This window comes from Pistacia vera, unplaced genomic scaffold, assembly GCF_008641045.1.
Source record: "Pistacia vera cultivar Batoury unplaced genomic scaffold, PisVer_v2 Contig410, whole genome shotgun sequence".
In the NCBI taxonomy this organism is placed as follows: Eukaryota; Viridiplantae; Streptophyta; class Magnoliopsida; order Sapindales; family Anacardiaceae; genus Pistacia; species Pistacia vera.
Window position 1 is genome coordinate 377,655 of NW_022196236.1, and position 26,337 is coordinate 403,991.

The 26,337-nt window shown below is 33.6% G+C and overlaps 1 protein-coding gene across 1 annotated transcript; it reads left to right on the forward strand.

Annotated features, from left to right (window-relative positions):
* The first annotated feature begins 22,174 nt into the window (after nt 1-22,174).
* Nucleotides 22,175-26,103, forward strand: LOC116142498 (leucine-rich repeat receptor-like serine/threonine-protein kinase BAM1). Its single transcript, XM_031427920.1, has 2 exons — nt 22,175-24,817; nt 25,255-26,103. The coding sequence occupies exons 1-2, from the start codon at nt 22,231-22,233 to the stop codon at nt 25,719-25,721; spliced, it is 3,054 nt and encodes a 1,017-aa protein (XP_031283780.1). The 5' UTR covers nt 22,175-22,230; the 3' UTR covers nt 25,722-26,103.
* Nucleotides 26,104-26,337: the final 234 nt, after the last annotated feature.

Genomic DNA, 26,337 nt, shown 5'->3' on the forward strand with positions numbered 1-26,337 from the left:
ACACAGCCTGTGGGGGGATTCTTCTGAGAGAAGCCTCCAGGATCCCTCAAGTTAAGTTGAGGCACATAAGTTTCATTTATGCGCCTAAGATCCTTAACCCCAATCGAGGATTGTGGTTCCTTGCATGGCCTACATATAGGAGACCTCTTCGGCTGAGTGGCCTCCACAAAAGCATGGTCGAAAGAGCCTGCTGCATCAGGGTCTGAGCTCTGTATGATGACATCCTCAAAAACCTTAAGGACTATGCCCCCAAGAACTATCGAGCCTATTGGGGTATCGAACATGCGGTCAATGGTATGGCTACATGACGATAGCTCACCTCTGGATACCTGAAACAGAAGCGAACATGTGTCAGAGCTCAAACATTCAGTGACCAATCCATACTTTACTTTCAGTTTAGGCACCCAAGGTAGCTCACGTCGATAACAAACACAAGCGACCTACCAGGATTCCGGTGGCCACAGCCATAAACCCTCCTTAAACCTAGAACCGTCGAAAACACAATCAAAAACCCTAACAAAGCCCTAAAAAGCTTAATGTGGCCATGAAAATGGTCACCCTCAACCGCAAAAGTTATGAAAACAATTAGAGAAAGGGAAAGAAACCTTACCGGAGTAAAAAATGGGACAAACTCACCGAAAAAGCACTGTGAAAATAGAGCAGTGACGGAATGAATAAGAAAATCTAAGAACTTTTGCAAAATGTGTAGACTTTCTGACGAGTTTGCCTACTTTTATAGTGATTTGCATGGGAGATGAAAAGGCAGGTTTCTATCGTAGCTGTCGATCTACAATGAATCTCAGCCCTCCATTCGTCACGTAATCTTGGCCCTTGGACGTGGCCACGTATCTATCATCTGTGAGGGGCAATCAACCGTCAGACTGGCATAATCATAACCATCACCGCATGTCGCCTCAACTTTGCACGTGGACAGTTGTAGTCACCCATGCAACGAAAAGTAATTGCCAAAGGCTACCACATTTAATGCGACATGACCGCGTGGAATTTACACAAATACCCTTTATTTCAAATTTTAAGTCTGCCAAGAGTATCACAGCAGAGAAAAAGCCAAGTGTTGAGTAGGTCGACCGGAAATGAGTCTGACCCATAAAGCCCGACCAAATCTGAATTCTGCGCACAACCGACAAAGTCTGAGCTTGATACCAAATCCAGTAATAGTCTTCGAAGCTCAAAATGAGCACCAAACACTAGAGGGCAAATGTTGTGTGTGATTTTTCTGTCAAGCTTGGAGAATTGTGAGGTTATAGCTCGATCCAGAATCTATTCGATTCAATTGATTGTCCAATCCAACATAAGCTCGTCGAGTTGTAGCTTGACCTAGTACAAGCTAGTGGCAATTGATCCTTACAATTGTTCAATTAGCTCACAGATAACTTCAGATCCCGGATATCTCAAAAGGATCAGACCGACAGCAATCTTGCACAATCTCAACGCTCAATCGCGAGAATATCGGAGCTGCATTTCAATCTTAATTGTAATCCCTTTATTTTCGCTCTTTTCTTTGTACAAAATCTATAAAAAAAAACCCCCTCCAATGATGAGAACGAGGTTAGCAAATTGTTCTAGGACTATTATTGCAATCTCTCACAGTAAATACAAAAATAGTGGACGTAGGCTCAAGAGTGTAACTCGCCGAACCACTTTAAAAACTCATTATGCCATTTAGTTTATTGCATTTTTCCATTTATAAATTGTTGATTACCCGTAATCACGCACACATGAGTTTTGATCGCATCAAGGTCGATCGGATCGTTCTAGTTTGCGTATTTTTGCATCAACAATAATAAAAAGGTGAAAAGTGAACAAAATTCTTGCCAAATATATATTTTTTTAATTTTCAAATTTTTTATTTAAATTTTTTAAAATATCTTAACTATTTAATTTTTTAAATAATTATAATTTTATTTAAATAATCGATATCTATATATTTATATAATGCTAAAGTAGACTGCTTCTTCTGACACCATGTAGGATTGATATATGATCGCCATATAGGATGTCGTTAATTGGTCCACGTGTTTGCTGTTTATTGGGCTTGCTATAATAGGGATTATTCACATGCATTCAATTAATGTATTCAATAAAAATCTTTCACATTCCTCTTTTATTTTGAGATCTTTCACATTCCTCTTTTAATTTGATAAATTACTAATGATTCGCTTGTGTGTTATTGATTTCCATGAATATTAAGAGATTGCTATAATAGAAATTATTCACATGCATTCAATTAATGTATTCAATACAAATCTTTCACATTCCTCTTTTAATTTGGGATTTTTCACATTCCTCTTTTAATTTGATAAAGATACAACATATCTTTTCATATTCGGGAATTCAATAATACACTTTATTAATCCATTAATATTCAACGTTCATTTATGCATTAATTATTATATAATAATATTAATATTTTTGTACCCCCACATTCAATTAATTATTATTAAATTAATATCTTTACCCTTCACATTCAATTAACAAAAATATCAAACATAATAACGAAAAATGTTTTTATAAAACGTATTATCATTTAACATTTAAATAATCTGAAAATTTTAAACTCATCCAATAACATAAAAAATTTAAATCAAAAAAACCATACCAATAACATGCAAAAACTTACTAAAATTATCAAAAGTTATTAATTAGCAATATCCAATTACATTGAACAAACAAGAACAGTTGTTGTAATCATTAATTATCATATAAATTACTTAATGACATCTAAAGATATAAGAGCAGAGAATCCAACAATCTATCACCTTCAAATATTTCTTCATTTCCACAAATACCATTAACAAATGGAAGACAAAAGACCAACTATTGTCAATCCAAAATCCAAATAAACAGAAACATGTGGTAAATAACATCAACTGATTATCTGATATTCCTTCTACATATCTACTTTACATGTCCATTTTTTATTTTTAGCAGGTACTGCAGCAACGTCAGATGTTTTGGCTGAACTGGAAGGTATTCTACAAACCTTAAAGTCACGCTGGACAAACTCCACACTGCCAGAGTGATGAACAGAGATATAATGAATGCTTTGTTAGAAATAACAGCTCAACCATACATGTAATATCGATTTACAGAAATGTGAATCCCTGATTATTGCCAAAGAAAAGGAACTCAGTATTCCTCAAGGAAAAAAACAGAACTATATATATAAACAGTTCTATTATCAATAAAATCGATAAAAGATTCAGTATATTGTTCCCACTGAATGATGATACCAAAGCTAATATAAATACTATTTATTCTATAGTTAACGTAATTATACATTACTATTTTACACCTTTTAATCCATTCTAAAGATTCCATTTCATTGTATAACTTAATGGGTTGGATTTAAATTTTAAAAGTTTTTAATTAAGTGTGAATAAGTTTCTCGACAATTGAACTTAAACTTATTCTATGTGTGAATGATTCATTTCTTTGTATAATTCAATGACTTAGATTAAATATGTTTTTTTTTATATGTTCCTTAAAATGACATGAGAACTAAACGTCTACAGTTGTTTTTGTTCTCAGAATGATCCAAAATTGTCTTTTGCATATTGGCTATATGGGATATGTGGGATTGGTTCCAGTCTGGGTTTGGAGGGTGTTGAGAGATGGAGTTTAAGTGGGAATTTGTCAACAAGGCTGATTAGTAGGCAGTTTGTGGGAAGTCAAAGTCAGTGTGATGTTTCAGAGGAGAAGTTTTGGAGTTCAGTGTTCATCTTCGAGGAAGGTTGTTTCTCGAGTTGATCTAGGTTGTTTCTGTGGAGGAGAAGAGTCAGGGCATGTTATGAGGTTAAGATGTCTGATTTCAAGATTCTTGATCGTGTTGGCCTTGGCCTTGCTAGGGGGCATGTTTGTGTGAAGAATTCAAATGTTTATGGAAATTTGATGGCGGTGTTGATTGTTTTTGTTATTTAATGAATTGGGATATTTGTAGTTGATGAGGTTGTTTTGAAGCCATTGTGAATGATTCTAACAGGTTTCATTCTTTTTTGTTCCTTCTCATTATTTTCTTATGATATGTTAGACTAAGGCGTAAACTTATGATGCTTGTATTGTGAGATTGCAGTCCTTTGTATAACACAAGAGTTGTGCTAGAAAACTAGATGAAACGTAAGATCAAATGAGAAGTGAGTACCTTCTATTGCTACTAGTATTGCTTTTGGGAACCAGCATGGTATTAGTGATGGCATTCTAACTCCGTCAATGTCTGGTATTATTTTTCATACATTACATATATTTTTCATGTGAAGTTATAGATTGATTATGGTACACAACATAATGGTATGGTTTTGTCCATAGCTCCATCAAATTGGATATGATATGTTTTAGCTACTGCACATGTATTCTTCCAAGAATTGCACAACTTTCTCTTACTTTGTCACATTTAATGCATATATAGTATGTGTTTATGTGTGTGCATGTGCATGTGTGTGTGATGGGATAAATGAGTAACATTTGTTAATTGTTTTTTTTTTTTTTTATCATAAATGAACTTGATTAGTTCTCAAACCAGCAACTAACGTGATGGAAAGCAGAGACCATATTCAAAAGGTAATCTTTTCTTTTATAGAGTAAAAATTTAATGAGTTATGTGCCAAATTAGTGTAATCTTAAGAGCACTTACTCTTAAGTTTTCTTAATGTCTAAATGCAGTTGAAATTTTTTTTTTCTTGGTGCTTTTATGCAACCAGGCTAAATTTAGTAACCCATTATTTTCTTTGAGTATAAACTCAAACTTCTTGTAGAAAGAGTTTTTCAATAGAAATTTTAAGTTTTTAGTGAACTTTTGCGTAGAACTTAAGTTTGGATTCAAATATATGCGGATGTTTGATAAACTCTTGGATATTCATATTCATACTTGGTAATTGACTAACCTCTTGACTTGAGGACGAAATAAGCTCCAGCATCAAGCTCTCTTGGAGAATCAATGATGCTTGTTTCATTATCAGTTTTTGATATATTCATGGAGCTTGGAACTACAGTTCCATCTTTCTCGTGCTTGACTAAGAGTTGTTCCACCTATAACAACAACCTATACACCACCTGTTGAGCAACCGGAAGTGGTCATCCAAGTGTAGCCAACCATTGCCCCTCACAGGTGCTTACTTTAAACCATTGGTGTTATGAAATTTCATTATTACTGATTGATTTCTAACGTAAATTGATTAAGTTTTGATTCCTTTATTATGCAGCCAACCTTTGGCAGTGGATGGTCACGGTGATAGTCACAGTGAGCATTGATGGGGGTGACATTTGGAATAATTAATGAACACTTCCTTTTTGGTGTAGACCCAGTATGACAACATTTAAAAAAAATATTGTCCATTTATTTTGTTTTTCTGCGTCTTATAAACAATGTTATATTGCCAAGTCTTATCAATGAAGCATATTTTATTATCAAAAGTTGCAAACTTACATTCTTAGATAGGTTATACATGTTTTTGTTGTGGACTCTGTAGCCAGTAATAGTTTGTGTTTATGGCGAATAGAGTTTGTGTTGGATGATAAAGGATGACAAGTTTTATTTTATTTTATTTTTGCTCATTTCATGGTGTAGGCGACTTTTTAAAATGGTGAAAGATTAACTATTGGACCTCAAAGCAATGGTTATATCCATGTGAACTACTAATTTTAAGATGGCAAGATTGTCATTTCAATTATATTATTATGTACCAAATTTGTAAGAAAAGTTTGCAACTCTTCTTTGCTTTGAAAAGGGAATATATTCCTATCACAAAATGTTCCAGTATTATTTCGTTCTTCAATTGATTAATTTATTTGTGTCAAAACCTTTCATAAGTTGCGGGACTTTCAACTTCATGTATTGAATTCAATTAATTCAATTCCTGCTGAATTACAAACTAACTATTTCAATTTCCATCACTTGCTTTTATCAAATTAAAAGAGAATGTGAAAGATTTGTATTGCATACATTAATGAATGCGTGAATCATCCAATTTTTATCAACACCAGTAAGCAGCCAACACGAAGACCAATAAGACATCCTAAATGGCACATCATATAACTATTCAACAATCTTTAAACATAAAAATCCGATTAAAAAAAAAAAAGAATAATAACAAAATGGTATGATGACTATTTTTTTGTGAAACAATAGTCGTTTACAATTTCTAAAATATAAAAATTCAATAATAAAATAAAACAATATAATAATAAACGCGCAATGTGCAGTGTGCCACTAGTATTAATATAATTCTGAAGCCCACCGTCTTAATTGATGCCCATTTGGACTACACTAGGATTCCACATAGGATGTCACATAGGATCTTAGGAGCTCTATAATTATTGCAAGTTTAGTAATTAATGTGCTAGGATGTGATTGGTTGATGGTTGGTGGATGTAATTAAAAGTTAAAGGAACCATTCAACTTCAAATTAAAGGTTTTATTATAGGTGTGTGTGTATATATATATATATCATTATCTATACTAACCCTTACCTCCCAAATATTACCTCTCTTAAATCGGCCAAGCTCTCTCTCACTAGGTGATGTTAAAGTGTAGAGAACTCTCCTTTGGGTTTTGACTCATCAAATAAAGCACTTGGAGAAGGTATAATACGCAAACTTAATTCATTTTAAGTTGTAATGTTTGAATGTTCCATAAACAACAGCATATTTTTTATGTTTTTCTTGTTTCCACCATGTGTTATTCCTCAATCTTCATTTATATTTTGCAGTTGCAACAAGTTTCCGAACAGTATTTTATTGACATATATATATGTTAGATGAATTAGGACGGCATTCAGTGAATACTTTTCTTCGCTCTATTTTTTTTCTTTTGTACAAAGAATTCGATTTCGAAGTATTCATGGTATAAAAATGCATTTATGGTGAATTTTGGCAATATTAGGTCTGCATAATATAATTTATTTAGTATATTATGCAAGGTTGTTAGATCATTTTCAGATTTTTTTTAATTTATTTAAGATAAAATAATGTCATTATTTAATATACAAATAATGCATTAGTTTTAGCAAAGTATTCCAAATTGAAATATAGAATACTATGTATATAGATTATCTAATGTATTAGATACTGAAATTGCCTGTAAATGCTAAACTACATATAAAAATTTAACATTTTAGTTGATTAGTAAAATGTTATTGAATTTTCAACTTGTAATTAAAATAAATCTTTACACCAACATTAAATATATATTTAAAATTTGTACAAATTTAATATTCAGTATTTGGTATTTGGTATATAATATTTTTATTATTTATTTCTTTAATTATCAATTCAATATAAAATTAACTTCAATACAAATAATTTAATGTCACACAAACAATTAATAATAATGTAAAAAAAAAAAAAAAATTCTACAAACATACCCGTGCAACGCGCGGGCTCTGAAGCACACCCTTGCTATTGCTCGCCAGGTAGGATTGCTAAAAATCTCAATATGATTGCCATGTAGGATTGCTGAAAATTCTATAATTGTAGCCACTTCCCGAACTATTCTATTTAACTGTAAGAGTCAAGATGCAAAGCTATTTAGATTGTACAGTACAATTACAATAGACCATTTGCCGAATATTATCCATTAACAATTGTAATATTGTAATGTCCTTTTTAGTTAAAACTATACGAAAAGTTTATTTCATGTCGTTCATCATAATTGTTGCAAGCAAGTTGTTGAACAAAATACGATCAATAAACATATCAAAGGAAGATTGTACTATAGAATTACAAGAGACCAGATGCTGAAACATTATTCATTGTAATATAGAATTGTAACAATCAATAGTAAATTGGTCATAACTTGCTCAATAAAAATCTAATTGATGAACGGTTTGAATATTTCGAAATTAGATAAACAGAGCTTTAATTTGATATATTATATGCTAAATTTGGATAACTGTAGACTCATTGCCGAACCATTCATTTTATCATCACACACATTTCGGTTCTTCGGTTTCTCGGTTTCCACTTAACAGTCAGTAGTAAATTGGTCATAACTTGCTCAATAAAAATCCAATTGATAAACGGTTTGAATCTCTGGAAACTAGATAGACACAAATTTAATTTGATGTATTATATGCTAAATTTGGATAACTGTAGACCCACTTCTGAACCATTCATTTTATCATCACACACATTTCGGTTTCTCCCGTTTCTCGGTTTCCACTGAACAGTAAGTAGTAAATTGGTCATAACTTGCTCAATAAAACTCCAATTGAAGAGTGGTTTGAATCTTTAGAAACTAGACAAACAGGGATTTAATTTGGTATATAATAACCTAAATTTGGATAAACGTAGACCCATTTCTGAATAATTTATTTTATCATCACATACATTTTGGTTTCCCCCGTTTCTTAGTTTTTACTGAATAGTCGGTAGTAAATTTGTCATAACTTTCTCAATAAAAATAAAATTGACAAAATATTTGAATATTTGAAAACTAGATAGAAATATCTTTAATTTGATATATTATACACTTAATTTGGATAACTGTAGACTCGTTACCAAACCATTCATTTTATCATCACATACATTTTGGTTTACCCCATTTCTCGGTTTCCACTAAAATAGTCAGTAGTAAATTGGCTATAACTTGCTCAATAAAAATCCAATTGATGAACAGTTTGAATATTTGAAAACTAAATAGATAGAGCTTTAATTTGATATATTATATGTTAAATTTGAATAACTGTAAATCCATTTTTGAACCATTCATTTTATCATCATACACATTTCGGTTTCCCCTATTTCTCGGTTTTTCCCTGAAAAGCTAGTAGTAAATTGGTCATAACTTTCTTGATAAAAATTTAATTGATGAACGGTTTGAATAGTTGGAAACTAGACAGATAGAGCTTTAATTTGATATATTATATGCTAAATTTAGATAACTATAGACCCATTTCTGAACAATTCATTTTATCATCACACATATTTCGGTTTCCCTTGTTTCTCGGTTTCCACTAAACAATCAGTAGTAAATTGGCCATAACTTGCTCAATAAAAATCCAATTGATGAACGGTTTGAATATTTGGAAACTAGACAGACAAGGTTTTAATATAATATATTATACGTAGAATTTGGATAACTGTAGACCCACTACTGAACCATTCATTTTAATATACTAAATTAATATATCAATTAACATCAGCATGCCCATTGATAAAAAAGTTAAACAAGTACTACATTTTTATATCATCATTTTGTTAAAATCCATTTTTTCGTTCTCCCTCTTTTTGATGGTCTACCTCCGCCTTTTTTTTCTTTCTCTACATCTTTTGCTGTAGATGATATTTGTACTGCATTTTTATCAAGCATTCTTTGATATGAACAAAAAAACATAGTCTTCATTTGCTACAACACCTCTGAATAATACTTTTTAGCCTACAATAAAAAGAATAATTTTAAAATTATATATCAACAAATTAAAAGTTAAATAGGAATACATTACATTTAGAAACACATACTGATTCAAGTCTACCCTGCAAATTTTTTGCATTCAAAGCTAGCTGATGTTTTTCATTTGTTAAGCTTTCTATCTTTGTTCCAATTAAAAAAAAAAAAAAAACAAACAAAAACGATAAATAATACTTGATAAAATATGAAATTTAAAATAATTAAAAAAAACAAACATATTTTACAACAATTCTGATACCTTCTTTCTCGAGTCAAAATACAAGCTTTTGTATTTTGCATGACAAAGACACAATCTCATGAGGAGAATATTTTTTTTCTTGACTTTGTAAAAGTTTTGTTAAGTAATCAAGTTTGTCTTCCAACTTCTTCTTTTCAGAAATTGGTACATCGTCTACTACTTCCTCAAATACAACAGCTTCATCATCTCTCTTATTTTCAGTAAACACAGCTGAATCAATCAAACGATCAATTTCCTATTGTCGACTATCTGAAACCAAACCCTCAAGCCTTACAGAACATCTAACATTAACATTGATCCCTCTCTTCGGTTTCCTTTTTGAAGAAACATCTTCGTCATTCACACACTGTTTTCCTTTTTCAATGCTATCAAGATTAAGACTTTATTAGAAACACAAAAGAAAAAATAAATAAATAAAAACAAATAACTAAAATATATTAACAACTAATTATAACAAAATAAAGATTTACAACCCAAAAAAAATAATAAATAAAAAAAATAAACCTCCTACAACAATCAAACTTCCCTTCATTTGATTAGAATAGAACTTTTACCAATATATCATTATTCAATTAACTAAAAGCCTTTCAAATAGGCAACACATCAACAAAAAATAAACTGAAAAATTCCTAAATACTAAATCTAAACAGTCGACTTCTAAAGACCCACATCAAAGACAGCTTTGAAAAATTGGTAACAAAATCTCTTTTAAACTAATGTTTTTGCTTAACTTACTCCTACAACAATCAAACTTCACTTAATTTCCTTACAATAGAAAACCCTAACTCATTATTCTATTAATAACAGCAACAAATTCGACATGAAAAAACAAAATAATAGTTCCATTATCTGGCATTTAGACTGTTTAACAAATTAAAAACTTATAATTCACAATAAACCTACTCTCTATAATCTTAACAATCAACAATAGTAACAAAAAAATAAACGAAACAAAACATAACAAAGAAATAGGACAAACATTGTAATCATCTTCGCAGTAAATCGCAACAACAGCACCAGACGCCAACGCCACTAACACAATTTCAATCTTCAAAGGGAGAAAGAAATTAACAATGCCAGCGAATGAATGCAAAACAAAAAAGGGAAACGTAAAAATTAAAAACCTAAACAAACTAATAAACCGGTTAAATACCTGGTAAAAAGCCGGTTTAACACTTATAAACAAACCGGTTCAAACATGCCGGTTCACACTTACAAATAATTTACTGAATTACTAAAACATGTTGCTATTATAACTAATAATTGGCTGCACAATTTCCCTATAATTGTAACCATTGTTGAACAATCATGTTTAATCCTATAATTTTAACCATTGATTAATGATCCTATTTAATGTTAATAATCAAGATGCAAAGTTATTAGTTTGTATAGTACAATTAGAATAAATTATCTGTCGTACATTTCCCGTTAGCAAATGTAATATTGTAATGCCCTTTTCAATTAATACTATATCAAAAGTGTTTTTTTTTTTTTTTTTTTTTTTTTTTGTTCATGATAAGTGATGCAATGAAATTGCCGATCAATATTTTTGTTGCAAATCTTGAGTACCTTTTTGTTGCAAGAATCTCCATATCAAAACCATCAACTTCAAACCTATCTGGTACAGTAATAGCAGATTATAGTAAACTAAGTTTTCCATTCTGTGACTTACTTTTTTCACCAATAACAAAGTCATTAATCTTAATAAATAAATAAATTATCATAATTGTTGAAAACATAGGGTGCGTTTGGTTCATTATTTTGGATAGGATTTTGGGAATAATATTGGGTAGTTGGATAGAGGAGTATTACGAGGTAAAATTTAAAAATTTATGAAAAAACCCCTAGGTTTGCTAATTTAATTAAACACCCTAATGTATAAAATGACAAAAAACCCCCACCACCCGCAACGCCAGATTCTGGCCACCATCGCTAGAATCTGGCCGAAAAATTTCGTTACGACATAGACCGGTATCGTAAGGCATTGCTATGGCCTTTTCCGGCCAGATCTACGGCCTAATGTTGCCGTCGATGGCCGAAAAAGGCCAAAGAAGTCCATCTTTGGCCGTCAGCGACGGCCAAAGATATAGCCATCGTTTTTTGTTGACAATGGCCATTTCTTTGGCCGTCGTTGATCGTCAACGACGGCCATTTCTTTGGGCCGTTGCTGACGGCCAAATCGGTAAACTACCGACCAGTTATGGTCATGATGTAGGTCGTTGTACAGATTCTGGCTACCACCGACGGTGGTTGCCGAAATCTGGCAAGTATGGATTGATGGAGATGTTTTTGTTAACTTTTAAACTTTTTTTGGGGGGTATTTAGTGAAATTAATAAACTTAAGAGGTCTAAAAGTAATTAAAAAAATATAATAATATTTCTGGAATAATGCACTAAACAATATTTAGAGAATATGATTGGGAATATGGGTAGAAATATTGAACCAAACGCACCCATAACTTTTATTTATACAATACGATAAAACTAATATTAATTCTTTTGTATATAATATTTCTTTATATCAACTATAATATTTTATTTATTGATTTCTTTAATTATCAATTCAATATAAAATGAAATTCAATGCAGAAAATATATATTTACAACACAAAAAAATAAATAATAATATAAATAAAATATAACAAACATACACACGCAACGCGCGGACTTTTCCATCTTGTTATTTATAAATTTACTCCAATATTTACACCAAACACTTAACAGTATTAAATTTGATTCAATCAATCTTATGCAATGCATTTCAATCCGGTACGAAAAATTCAGTCCAATATAGTGCAGCGTGCCAAAACGCATCCTTGGTGTATTATTTTAGTTACAGCAAAATAGCCCAATATAGTTGATACAGTTTATTAAATTATTGCTGTAAGTGGCAATGAACCTTGAAAATATAGGATGAAATGAAAATTAACAGAAACTGTTTTAATAAGTATGGTATGTAATATTAATAGAAATGAGAAACAAATCCATTGTGCAAAAGTTTTCTTTTATGTTTTCTCTTATATAGCTCACCTGATATGGCTACCATGCATCAAGACACATCTAAGATCAACCATGCATCAAGACACATCTAAGATCATGAAGTGATCGGCAAAAAACTCAAGGAAATCTTTGTGGTATGGTTTCTTTACTATGAACTAATCCATTTATTGTAATTTGAACATTGAATTTGACTACCCAATAAGATACACATATTAATTATAAACGTCACATAAAATAATTCATGTGTGTTTGAGATTTTTGTAGCTTAAGAAATAATCATTTAAGTTTTAAGCTATAACAATAAAAGTGTTTGGTAAATAGCTTTTAAAACTGATTAAGTTTGAAGCTGATTATAAAATAATCAAATTTATAAAAGGATTCTAAAAGCTATCTAGCTACCTAGGGTAGCTTTTCAATATCATATTATCTTCAAAAGTGATTTTGTATGTTTAAATGACAAATACATATCCTTGTATTATCATTTTATTTACAAAGAATTTAAATAAAAAATTTAATTTATTAAATATATAACTTTATGAAATAAATAAAATTGAACTAACAAGCAATGAAACAGTGGATTGGCGACGACTGCCACAGTGAATGGTGGAGACAGCGACGACCAGATTCTAACGAACTCTAGCGAAGCACGTTGCTCTCACCATCGGTCCTACTAGGAGTAGGATCAATGTGAGCTAATTATCGTTAGGCTATAGAAGACAGCGAAACATTCAGTTGCCTTCTATGGTAAAACAACATGTCAAAATAAGGCGATTCCACCGGATTCCGATAGATCGGCTCCGGTTGGTCCCTATAGGACCAATTATAATGTTAACACTTCACCGTTGACCGGTGTTGACCACCGTTGGCTAGATCCAAACTTTTTTTTATTTTTTTTTTGAATTATTAAATAATTAATAATTTATTTAACATAAATTTTAATTATATTTTTAAATATTTATTATATGGTTAACAAAATACAAATTAGAATTATAAAAATATTTTAAGAAATAAAATGTCTATTTTGGTCATTATACATACTCCAGCAATTTCAAAATCTAATTTACCAAACACATAATTAATCATAGATTTTGAAAATCACAACAATTATAAAAAGAAGCATTTACAAAAACATTCCAAATAATTTTCAAAGCCGATTATTTCCAAAGTTGGAGAAAACTGATTAAACTTAAAACTACAGCAATCACAAACTAGCCCTCAATCTTTCTCATCTAATCGTATTGAAACTAAGTGGTTTTTGTGGTCATTATGCATCCTAACATGTATTTTATTGGAATACATTCATAATCAGATTGATTTTTGCATCAACCTTAGTATAATTTTTGTGGTCATGGCGCTTACTTAATGGAATACCCATATAACCATATATCAGTAGCAACATTTATCTAGTTTTTCAAATATTCCTGATCTAATAAAACCACTTGTTGAAATTGATGATGGAAATTGCTCTTACAGCAGAGAGCTTAATTAACCAATAGCCACATTATCTTCAATTCTTCATGACTCCATCCTTGGCAATTGGCATGTCTGCTGGGGCCTTCTTAATTTCTGCCAGCATGAACTGGAGCATTGCAACACGGAATTGTCGTAACTACCTAATGTCACATCCGGCCCAAAGTTTACCAGTTCCATTGGGCCAAATTCATATTTAGAGGCTCCATAGATCTACCTTCATACAATTACTGAAATATTTATTTTAAAACTTGTATTCTTTTGAGAAAGCGTTTGATTTAGGGAATGTTAAATTATTAGAAAGTTAAATTACCTTGAAGATTACTGAGAATCTTTAGAAAAATATGTTTAGTTAATTGGTGGGTATGTTATATTAATATGTTTGGTTGGGAGGAATAAATTAGTGGGTATATTATTTAAATTACTGAATTGTCCTCTAATTAAATATTATTATTATATTATTTTTTAATATTGATTATTATTTGGATTATTATGCCCCCCTGCATTTAAAAACTTAGCAAAAACAACCACATAATAAAAGTTTAGAAAATCACAAAGCACCCCCAACAACCCAGCCACTGCCAGCCGTCAGAAACCACTGCAAGCCGCCGACAGCTGACAACTTAACGGCATACGAAAGGCAAGAAATGGCCTTCGTGCACCGTATGGCCATTTCGGCCAAATATCTAGCCGAAAATGGCCATATCGGTGCACGGCGGCCATTTTCGGCCTTCCATGCACCGTTTCGAAGGTGGTTGGCCGTGGTGGTGGTTGCCGGTGGCAGGCAGCGGCACATGGGTGGGGGTGGTGGCTTGGGTGGGCTGCAATTTGTTTTGAATTCAAGGGTAATTTTGTCCAAAAAGTTAATTAATTGGGATAAAATAGTAAAAGTTATATTCATGTAAATAAATTTAAAAATAAGGGCATTATTATCCTAAAATTTTATTAATAAGGGATAGAATTGTAACTAAAAAAAGTTTACCCTAGTAATCTTAGAATACCTAAGAAAATTGAGGTAATCAGATTACCTCCAATATTACCAACAGTAACTATTAATAGTATTTGAAGATTATTAAAATTTTATATTATTTGATAACCAAACGTGGTAATCAAGTAATATAAGATAACATAACTCCATTAATCCCACATTGCCCCAACCAAACACCCCATGAGAGTAGTAATAATACAAGAGTTTTTTCTTGTATCTTTGCTCCACAAATTAATGTTCTAAGGCCGCATGATTCTCTTAGAACCGTACCACTAAGCAACCTTGTGCACCATCCCAAAGCCTATGGAAGAAACTACAAGTATCTTTTGGTTTAATTATTTGCATTGATAAAATCTCATTGTACTAAAACTCATAATAATTGAGAAAATCGTTATTTTGGCAGCAGGAAGCAAATAGTAACCTACAGTGACACAACCGGGAATTGAACAGCAGTTGGAGGGGCTGAGCCCACTACTAAAATGGACCAAACAACCAAGACAAGCTGAAAGTGACGGAAGCTATAAGGTGAAAACAAGTGTGCTAAAATCCTCGTTGTTATATTTGTCAATTTCCTTTACGTTAAAGAAAAGTCCAATCTACAGAAAGCTCCCTTACATGAAGTACTTATCGATAATTAATCCAATTCCATTCCCTAATTAATACCCTTCATCAATAAAACAAAGTACCAAGAAATAGATTTTATAAACATGGTGCGCTAAATTTGAAAAGTTGAAGGATATGAGAAAGGATAAGTTTGGTCCCTCACCATGTTCCATCAAATTCATGATCTCGTCTACTCATGGACCACACCATTATTCTTCTCATTGCATCATATTAATTAATTGGATTAACAATTGCAAGCTCCCATATTTTGATTTTGTTAATTTAACTTTTGCATTCCTCTACGTATCCTTACGCAAGAATGATGCCTATTTTTTTTTTTTTTTTTAATAATAATGAAAACAACTAACAAACATGTTTCAATAAATGAGAAGGAATTGCATTTTATGTGGATGCAAACACTATGTAACAACATGTCTCACACAATGCATGAGCATCTTGAGCACGCAAATACTTTCTTTTGTAAGTGAGGAAAATTATTAATTAATTAAGGGGATTGCTTTATCATTGGGGTGTCCGGTCAGCTTGCTGCCCCTCAACTAATCTCTTAGAGACTTAATTATTGCTGAGTAAAAGCAGAGAGCCCCCATAGTCTATAATGAATGATTTTGATCATGTACTATATATGTTTTTTTTTTTTTTTTTTTTTTTAAGTTGGATCTCGGGTTTTTTTTTAAGGGTGTTAATAGATTTTATTTTCTGCAATTTTAAGATAGGTGCATCATGCGCATGCAACTAATAACTTTCCTTTTTGAAGTGGGTAAAATGAATTAATCGAGAGGATGATAAAATCACCTAATTGAGGATTTTAAAAGGTGTGAATGGATTATTTTTTATATGTTTTCATTATTCACGTTAATGTTAAATAAGTTAAAGGCCTTGCTCTAATTAAATGACAAAATTAAGATACAAGTTTTATCATACAAATACAAAAACCAATTAGTCTTATTGATATGTGGAAGCTTCATTTATAAGGTCAATAAGTTAGGTAGCCACCATGGCAATTAGAGCACCACCACCGTAACTTTAGAGTTGGGTATGGGCTCTTAATGTTGGATCCGTTTTGCTGGCCCGTGCTCTGAATATTATTATACTTTAATTTTGCTTATCTGTAAACTACTATTCAAATCAACTAACATTTAATTTTATATTCTTCGAAATAATTAGTTAAACCTTTGAGAAAATATGAAGAAAGGTGAGCAATTCAATCATTTGATTTTGGCTAAAAAATTTCCATATTAGTTAATATTAATTAATTAACTAATTTATCCAGTATCAGATGACATGCAAGCAAAATTAAAATTAATTATTACATGAAGGATTAAATTAAATCACTCTATAATTATAAAAACTAAATTGAAACATAAAGTAAAATAAATTTAAAATTTAATTAATGGGCAATAAAAAATCATATGAGAACGAAATGTGAACATCCATATCAATCACTTTATATGTCGTTTAGGTAGAAGCACAAAGTTTGGAAAATACTGTATATAAAATCAACACATCATTTTCATTGGGTTTAAATACACCCATTTATTATAATAATAAATAACAATACCGCAACAACTGTAATTTAAAATCTTAAGCTAATAACAGCATTTATGACTAATGACTCACTTGAAAATGATAATTAATATAATATACGTCCATATCATATATTAATATAATATACGTCTAGAAATAAAAAGAATCATAGTAGATATTTGAATTATAGAGCAGTTGAATCATTACGTTATGGAGTCCATAACATTTAAATATTAATCATAATAATAATATAACAATTACCAAGTGTCAGTGTTCTGTTATCGCCGGGGATAACCTTTTAGTCACTCCCTAAATTAATTAATTAATATTAATTTTGTTATTTTAAGGATTTTGAAAGTAAAGGTAAGTGTGTGAAGATACCCATCATCATGACCAACCATTATCGTAACATATAAAAAAAGAAGAGATAAGTAGCTTAGCATGTGAGACAGTCATGGAGAAGCAGCTTTTGTGAGCAGAACTAATACAAACAATTTACTTCTTCTAATCGTTTTTAAGTGAAGATGGCAGGTAGCTTATTGATGAGATTTGTAATTAATTTAATTAGTTAAGGTCAACTTTGGCCTAATTATTATTCTACTTGCAATAAGTTAATTTGTAACATGAAACATTAATTTTGCTTTGGTCAAACTCCTTGGTTTTAACTCTTAAGTAACTCAACATGAAATAATAGTTCCATTTATCATAAAAACATGCCCTAAAGCCCAAACCCAACTTGTGTATCATGACATAAAGATTTTATACTATCTTTTTTTGGGTAACTAGAAAATCTCTGGTCTATTCTTCATTGATTATAGAATCCCAAATCCAAACGTTTTTGCAGCTTATCTTATGAAATTTAAATGAAGAGAGTCTGATGAAATAAAAAACAAAAAGAAAAGAAAGAATAATAATGGACCAATCACTTTATGTGACAAAATGTTTTAATTTATTTTCGTAAAAATGATAGGTGTTTCCTTCAATGGGTTGAATAGTTTTGGTTGTGGGGATCAGGAAAAGGCAATTGAAATTGAGTTATTAACCCATCGAATGAATGAATATATAAAGTTGAAAAAATATTATTAATTTTGTATAGTTTGATTCCAATAAACAATGTAAAAGACCAGACAAAGCAAATTGGCTTTTGCAGGTTGCGATGCTTTTAGTACTGCTTTTAATTATCCTTAGCCACATTCTTCTTCTAGATTCATTCAAACGAAGGCCCCATCTCTTCTCAACATATTACTTGCATTATTTTAGTTAACGTACATTTTTTTAGAAGCTAGCTAAATAATACGTACACTAATTAATTCTCAACAATGACCAAATATGCAATGTTTCAGCTTATCAACCCAAAAGCTTAGTGAATAAGGTCATTCTTTAGGGAAGAAAGTGAAAGGAAAGTGTTTGTGTTTTTCAAAGAAAGGAAGAGACGTCCAAAGGTGAGGGGACAAAAGGAACAGTAATCGATAAATAAATTAGTGTTTGATACAACGTGTTTTCTGGGTTGGAATAGCTTTGGGCTTAGGATTTTTTTTTTTTTTTTGTTTTTTGGTTCCATAACTTAGCCCAATGCTTCTAGTTCTTAGTGAAAGGCGTTTGAAAAAAGAAGACAAAACCAGCGAATCTCTTCTTCCCACTCCCAATAAACAACAAATTATATATCAAAACTTCCAACCAACCCTCAACATCTACAACATTCATTTCACGATAATTTCTCTTATTGACCCAATAAGATCTTCACATTGACAACCATTAAATTTATTTTGATTAATCCAAACAATTACATCTTAATTAAACTAACTCAGAATTTTATTAAGAAAAATGGAGTAGCAGAATCATTGGATTTGAATCCTTTTTTATCAAACAAGATGAAAATGCCAAAAAAATATGGAGATATGAGATAACCTTGGAAGATGGGTTCTTTCGATTGAAATTACCAAAATAACCTTTGAACCTGATGAGCTGTTTGTTACACTTGAAAGAGACACTTGGTCTAAATTTCATTAAATGCCCATGAAATCAGGTCATTACCGTCCAATTAGAAAAACAACTTTGCCCTTATTACCTTGTCGCTTTCCTTGGCCTGAAATTTAAAGGACTGTTTGGTCATTTTATTCTTCTAAACGCAAACTGGCTTCTGTTTTCTGCTCATTTCGGGACCATCGGCTCTAACTGTACTGACTCACCCCGTCACCCGTACCAACTCGTATCTAATTTTCAACGCAGAGGAAGGACAGAACCGTCATTTCAAAAAATGAAACTTTGTAATTATGTGATTTGTAAAGCTTAGTGAGACAGAGATGGGGTTCAACGCAAACACCACTTCTCGTGTCTCTCCATGTCAGTCGGTCAACAAAATTTGACCAACTTTATTTTTAAATTTTACCCCACCAGCAAAATTATTACTGTTTAATAATTATAAATCATTTTATCTTTTTCCTTCCTTCTTTTGTTCATCTTTTTATCTTCCAAGATTCTACATAGCACCTCAAAAGGGTGAAAACCTCATCTGCCCCAAATGCTAAAACGACGCTGCCTTAAGAAAACTCGATCATCGTCGTCATCGTCATTATCATGATTCTTTTTTTTTTCTTTTATTCTGATTCAATAGTATGCTCATCTGGGACCCAATCGTGTTCCGTCGCCTTCGTGTGTCCCACTGTTCACATCATGAATGTCAGTGGGACCCTTTGAATCTGATGATCAGGTTTACAAACAAAACCATGATTATCATTAATCAAGCGATCTTTAGCTATAATCAGATGGTGAAATAGTAGAGGAAGATATCACAGTTTGGTACTTGTTTTTGAATTTTGACCGTGGATCTTACCTACCGACGCAATGCAAACCCACTGAGCTCCTGGCCTCCTGTTTTTCTCTTTCAGTCTTTTTTAACGTTAGTTTTCAAAGGTCATAATTGGATTATTGGAATTTACAACTGTACTAAAAGAGGAAAGGAAAAGAGCATTAAAAAGAATATTTTCGGGTGCGTTTGGTTTAGTATTTTGGATAGGATTTTAAGGGTAGTATTGGGTTATTGGATATGGGAGTATTACGAGGTAAATTTAAAAATTTATAAAAAGCCCTTAGGTTTACTAATTTAACTAAAGACCCTAACATGTAATGACAAAAACACCCCCACCACCTGCACTGTCAGATTCCGGCCACCACCGCCGGAACTGGCCGAAAATTTCGTTACGGCACAGACTTGTCGGATCTGTGCCGTAACACGTCGTTATGGCCTTTTCCGGCTAGATCCATGGTGGATCTGGCCGAAAAGGCCAGATCTACGGTTTGTTATGGCCGTCGTTTGCCGGAAAAGGCCACGACGGCCATCTTTGGCCGTCAGGGACGGCCAAAGATGTGCCGTCGTTTTCGGTCAACACGGCCAAGTTTTGGCCGTCGTTGACCGTCAACGACGGCCATTTCTTTGGCCGTCGCTGACGGCCAGATCTGGCCTTTTCCGCCAGATCCGTGTGGATCTGGCCGAAAAGGCCACAGCGGTGAACTCCGGCCATTTCTGGTCGGAAGTTTGGCCGTTGTACAGATTCCGGCTATCACCGACGGTGGTTGCCGGAATCTGACAAGTTGGTTTAATGGGGGTGTTTTGTTAATTTTTAAACTTTTTTTCAGGGGGTATTTAGTGAAATTAATAACCTTATGGGTTAAAATGTATTAAAAAAAATAGGGTAATATTTTGAGAATATTGTACCAAACGCTATTTGAAAAATCGGATCCAGAATAGGGATAAAAATATTAAACCAAACGCATACTTCATTTTTTTTCCCATAGGGATCCTAGGCATGGGATTAACACTAACACATATCTCACCCACACTGTACAATTTCAATAGTTTCTAGATAAATTTTAGAAATAATTACACTCACCACACAGGTTTTTGAGATGTCTAGTAGAGTTTTTATAATTTTAGGTAGAAGTTTTGACAAATCTTGGAAACCAATAAAATATACGAGTATTTATATTTTAATCCAATCACATTTTAGGTCAATGGAATTTCCTTATTTAATGTTTTCGGCTAAATTATATCCACTTTGTCATTTTAATATTACTCTCTATAGCTTTTCATAAATCAATAGAGAGTGCACAAAACCCAGATATCCTTTGTAAATAATCATATTTATTATTATTAAATAAATAAACATTAAGCATGTTAGTACTAATTTAAAGTAATTAATTTGTGTTTAATTATGTGGAGGTAGTATTAATTGTGTTTTCTAGTTTTGTATACTTTAAAGTTTTGAATTAAATGTCTAAAGTGTATTTAATTTAAAATATATATTATTTGATGTAGACTGGCACTGGTATCGTATGCTTTTTTGGCCGCCTGATGGAGATCACACAGCGGAACTTCGTTTCTCGTTCAGGAAATTGTTGTTTGGCTTTAGCTTTATCCCTTCTTGAAGTTATCAATTTTCAAAGTAAAGCAAACTTAACATAATTATGTGTAAAAAATTAAATTAACAAAAACATTTTCAGAAATTATGTTTTCAAAAATAATTTTTAAATAAAAACTTATAAGTTTTAAGAGAAATAAATATTTTAATAAATATTCATATTTTCCTAAAATAAAACATAAATTTGGAAATGTTATAACAAACAGTAGTTAGTCACTTGTGTCTTTTTCTTTACTGTTTAATGAACAATAAGAGTCCAAAACCAAAATAAACGAACCTTTTTGGCAATAATGAAACTCTCCCGCATGATTAAAACACCACTACACACATACAAATAATTATATCCAACCTTTTTTTTTTCAATAAATAAAATTCACAATAAAATCATGCCTTCTCATCCTCTTCACTTCCTCACCTTACTCTCATCTCCCACCCTCCCTCTCCCTCTCCCTCTCCCTCTCCCTCTCCCTCCCCCTCCCCCGCCCCAACCCTTCCCTTCCTTCTCTCCCTCCAAACTCACAACACAAAAACACAAACAAAAATAATGAGACTCCTCCTCCTTCTCCTCCTGTTTCTTCTCCTCCTTCTCTTTCACATTTCTCACTCCCGTACCGTCCCTGAATACAAAGCTCTTCTTTCCGTGAAATCCGCCATTACCGACGACCCGCAGTCCCCACTTTCCTCGTGGAACGAGACCACTAACCACTGTACATGGAGCGGCATCACCTGCGACGCTCGACGTCACGTGACTTCCATAGACCTGTCCGGTCTCAACCTTTCCGGTACTCTCTCTCCGGACCTGGCTCACCTTCGCTTCCTCCAGAACCTCTCAGTGGCCATCAACCAGTTCTCCGGTCCCATACCACCCGAGATCTCGGCGCTTTCGGCTCTCCGCACCTTGAACCTCTCCAACAATGTGTTCAACGGTTCATTCCCTAACGAGTTGTCCCAGCTCGTCAGCTTACAGGTCCTTGACTTGTACAACAACAACATGACTGGTGACTTGCCGCTTGCAGTTACGCAGCTCCGAAACTTACGCCACTTGCATCTCGGAGGCAACTATTTCGGCGGTCAGATCCCCGCCGCGTATGGCGGCTGGGAGTTTCTTGAGTATCTGGCGGTTTCCGGTAACGAACTCGTTGGCAAAATACCGGGAGAAATCGGTAACTTAACCAAGTTACGAGAGCTCTACATTGGTTACTATAACGGTTATACCAGCGGTTTGCCTCCAGAAATCGGAAATTTATCGGCGTTAGTTCGGTTTGACGCTGCTAACTGTGGACTGTCAGGTGAAATACCAGCTGATATAGGACGTTTGCAGAATTTGGACACTCTGTTTCTTCAAGTTAACAGTCTTTCAGGACCGTTGACGAGGGAGTTGGGTACTTTAAAGAGCTTGAAGTCGATGGACTTATCCAACAACATGTTTACCGGCGAGATACCGGACTCATTTGCCGAGTTGAACAATTTGACACTGTTAAATCTTTTCAGAAACAAACTTCATGGTGCAATCCCGGAGTTTATCGGCGAGTTACCGCAGCTTGAGGTGTTACAGCTGTGGGAAAACAACTTTACCGGAAGCATTCCTCAAAGATTGGGCTCTAACGGCAAGCTACGGAATCTAGATCTTTCGTCCAATAAGCTTACCGGCACGTTGCCTCCTGACATGTGTTCCGGTAACTCCTTGCAAACTTTAATCACTCTTGGGAATTTCTTGTTTGGTCCCATTCCAGAACCGTTGGGGAAATGCGAATCGTTGAGTCGGATTCGAATGGGAGAGAATTTTCTAAACGGATCTATACCAAAAGGTCTGTTTGGGTTACCGAATCTCAGTCAAGTTGAGTTGCAGGATAATTATTTAACCGGGGAGTTCCCAGAGTCCGATTCCATCCCGACCAATCTTGGTCAAATTAGTTTATCTAACAACCAGCTTTCTGGTTCTTTACCCGCTACTATTGGCAACTTTACTGGAGTTCAGAAGCTTCTGCTTGATGGGAACAAGTTCTCGGGTCAAATCCCGTCCGAGATTGGCAGGTTACAGCAACTTTCAAAGATGGATTTTAGTCACAATCAGTTTTCTGGTCGGATTGCGCCCGAGATTAGCCAGTGTAAACTTCTGACTTTTGTTGATCTGAGTAGAAATGAACTTTCTGGGGAGATTCCTAATGAGATTACTGGTATGAGAATCTTGAATTATCTGAATTTGTCAAGGAACCACCTTCTGGGTAACATTCCAGCTTCTATAGCTACTATGCAGAGCTTAACTAGTGTTGATTTTTCGTATAACAATCTTTCTGGTTTGGTTCCTGGAACTGGTCAATTTAGTTACTTCAACTATACTTCGTTTTTGGGTAATCCTGGGCTTTGTGGTCCTTATTTGGGACATTGTAAAGACGGTGTTGCCAATGGTACCCACCAGCCTCATGTTAAAGGTCCATTATCTGCTTCTGTGAAGTTGTTACTTGTGGTTGGATTACTTGTGTGCTCGATTGCGTTTGCAGTCGCTGCAATTATCAAGGCAAGGTCTTTGAAGAAGGCTAGTGATTCTCGCGCTTGGAAATTGACTGCATTCCAGCGCCTGGACTTCACTTGTGATGATGTTCTTGATAGCTTGAAGGAGGATAACATAATTGGAAAAGGCGGTGCTGGCATTGTTTACAAGGGGATTATGCCTAGTGGTGATCAGGTCGCTGTGAAGAGACTCCCTGCAATGAGCCGTGGTTCTTCCCACGATCATGGATTTAATGCTGAGATACAAACCTTGGGAAGGATTAGGCATAGACACATTGTTAGATTGTTGGGATTCTGTTCAAATCATGAGACTAATCTTTTGGTATATGAGTACATGCCTAATGGGAGCTTGGGGGAGGTCCTTCATGGCAAGAAAGGGGGCCATTTGCACTGGGATACAAGGTATAAGATCGCTGTGGAGGCTGCTAAGGGGCTTTGCTATCTTCATCATGATTGTTCACCCTTGATTGTTCATCGTGATGTGAAGTCAAACAACATCCTTCTTGATTGCAATTTTGAAGCTCATGTTGCTGATTTTGGACTAGCCAAGTTCTTGCAAGATTCAGGCACATCAGAGTGCATGTCTGCCATTGCTGGCTCTTATGGATACATTGCTCCAGGTATGATTGGATCTTAATAATTATTTAATTGTAATTAATTTGTTTAGCTGCACAGATTTTATCAATTAATTCCAATCAAACTATCTTTGATCCATATTTTGTTTAGGTTGATATGACCCCTATATGTTGCATAAATGCCTACCATAATTTTCTCTGTGTTTCGATCTAGTTTGACATAGAAATTCCCTTAAAACATAATTTGTGGTTTGAAAATGTTAGTTCTCCGGTTTAATCAGTCTCACGCTTTTGCATTAAAATGTTAGGCATCTTTTAAAGTACGTCAATCTTTTGATTGTTTGTTTGACTATTAAGTGAGGTTTTACATTTAATAATCATAAGAGAGTCAAAAAAGTCGATAGATTTTAACTTCTTGTTTTAGATAGTCTATTACTACTCTGTTATTAAATTTGACTAATTTTACATGTATCTCTTTGCAGAATATGCCTACACTTTGAAGGTGGATGAGAAGAGTGATGTCTATAGCTTTGGAGTAGTCCTGTTAGAATTAGTTACTGGAAGGAAACCAGTTGGGGAATTTGGTGATGGTGTGGACATAGTTCAGTGGGTTCGAAAATTGACTGACTCTAACAGGGAAGGAGTTCTTAAAATTCTGGATCCAAGACTTCCCTCTGTTCCTCTCCATGAGGTGATGCATGTATTCTATGTCGCAATGCTCTGTGTTGAAGAACAGGCTGTCGAGCGCCCAACTATGCGTGAAGTGGTTCAAATTCTGACAGAGCTCCCAAAGCCACCAAGCTCAAAACAGGGAGAGTCAACTGTCACCGAGTTCTCACCACAATCAGGCACCGCCAATCTCGAGTCTCCTAATGCATCAATCAAGGACTCAAAAGATCAACGGCCGGCACCACCTCAATCCCCACCTCCCGATCTTCTTAGCATTTGAAGTGTTTTAGTAGTGGGAGGGGACTGTTTGTTCTCTAAGTTTCAAGAATTGTGTTAGCTTTTATCTATGTTTTCTTTTTTTACCTTTTCTAATCTTGTGCTGGGGTAGTGGGGGATGTGCTCTAACTTTAAGGTGTTAAATGTTTGAAGTTTATCATGTACAGTAGGATTGGTGGGGATATTTTCTTTAAAAAAAAAAAAAAACTCTTCTTCATCATGTAGTAGTATTCAGCTATGCCTTGCTGTTTTACACTTCTGCAATCTGTTTATGGCACCAGCAGCAGCAGGTAACTGTTAAAGCTCTGCAAAACTCAAGCTCTAGTGTAAACATCAAGGGAAGAGATATATTTATATGTCAGTGGTTTTTAAAGAAGTGCTTATTATTATTGTTATGACTTGTGAAAGAAAAATAGATGGAAAGGGACGCATAGAAATTGGGTTAAACCTCCATTGAAAACTGTGTTATTAAGTTTTTATAAACATAAATATTAATTATACTCTGTTTCGGAGAGGCAGGGAGTTATCAGAAGTACCTCTCAATTACCGAGACAGTGGGGTTTCTCTGTTTGGAGAGAGTGAAAACTCCTTGGCACTCTGCCTTTAACAGGGTCCCTTTT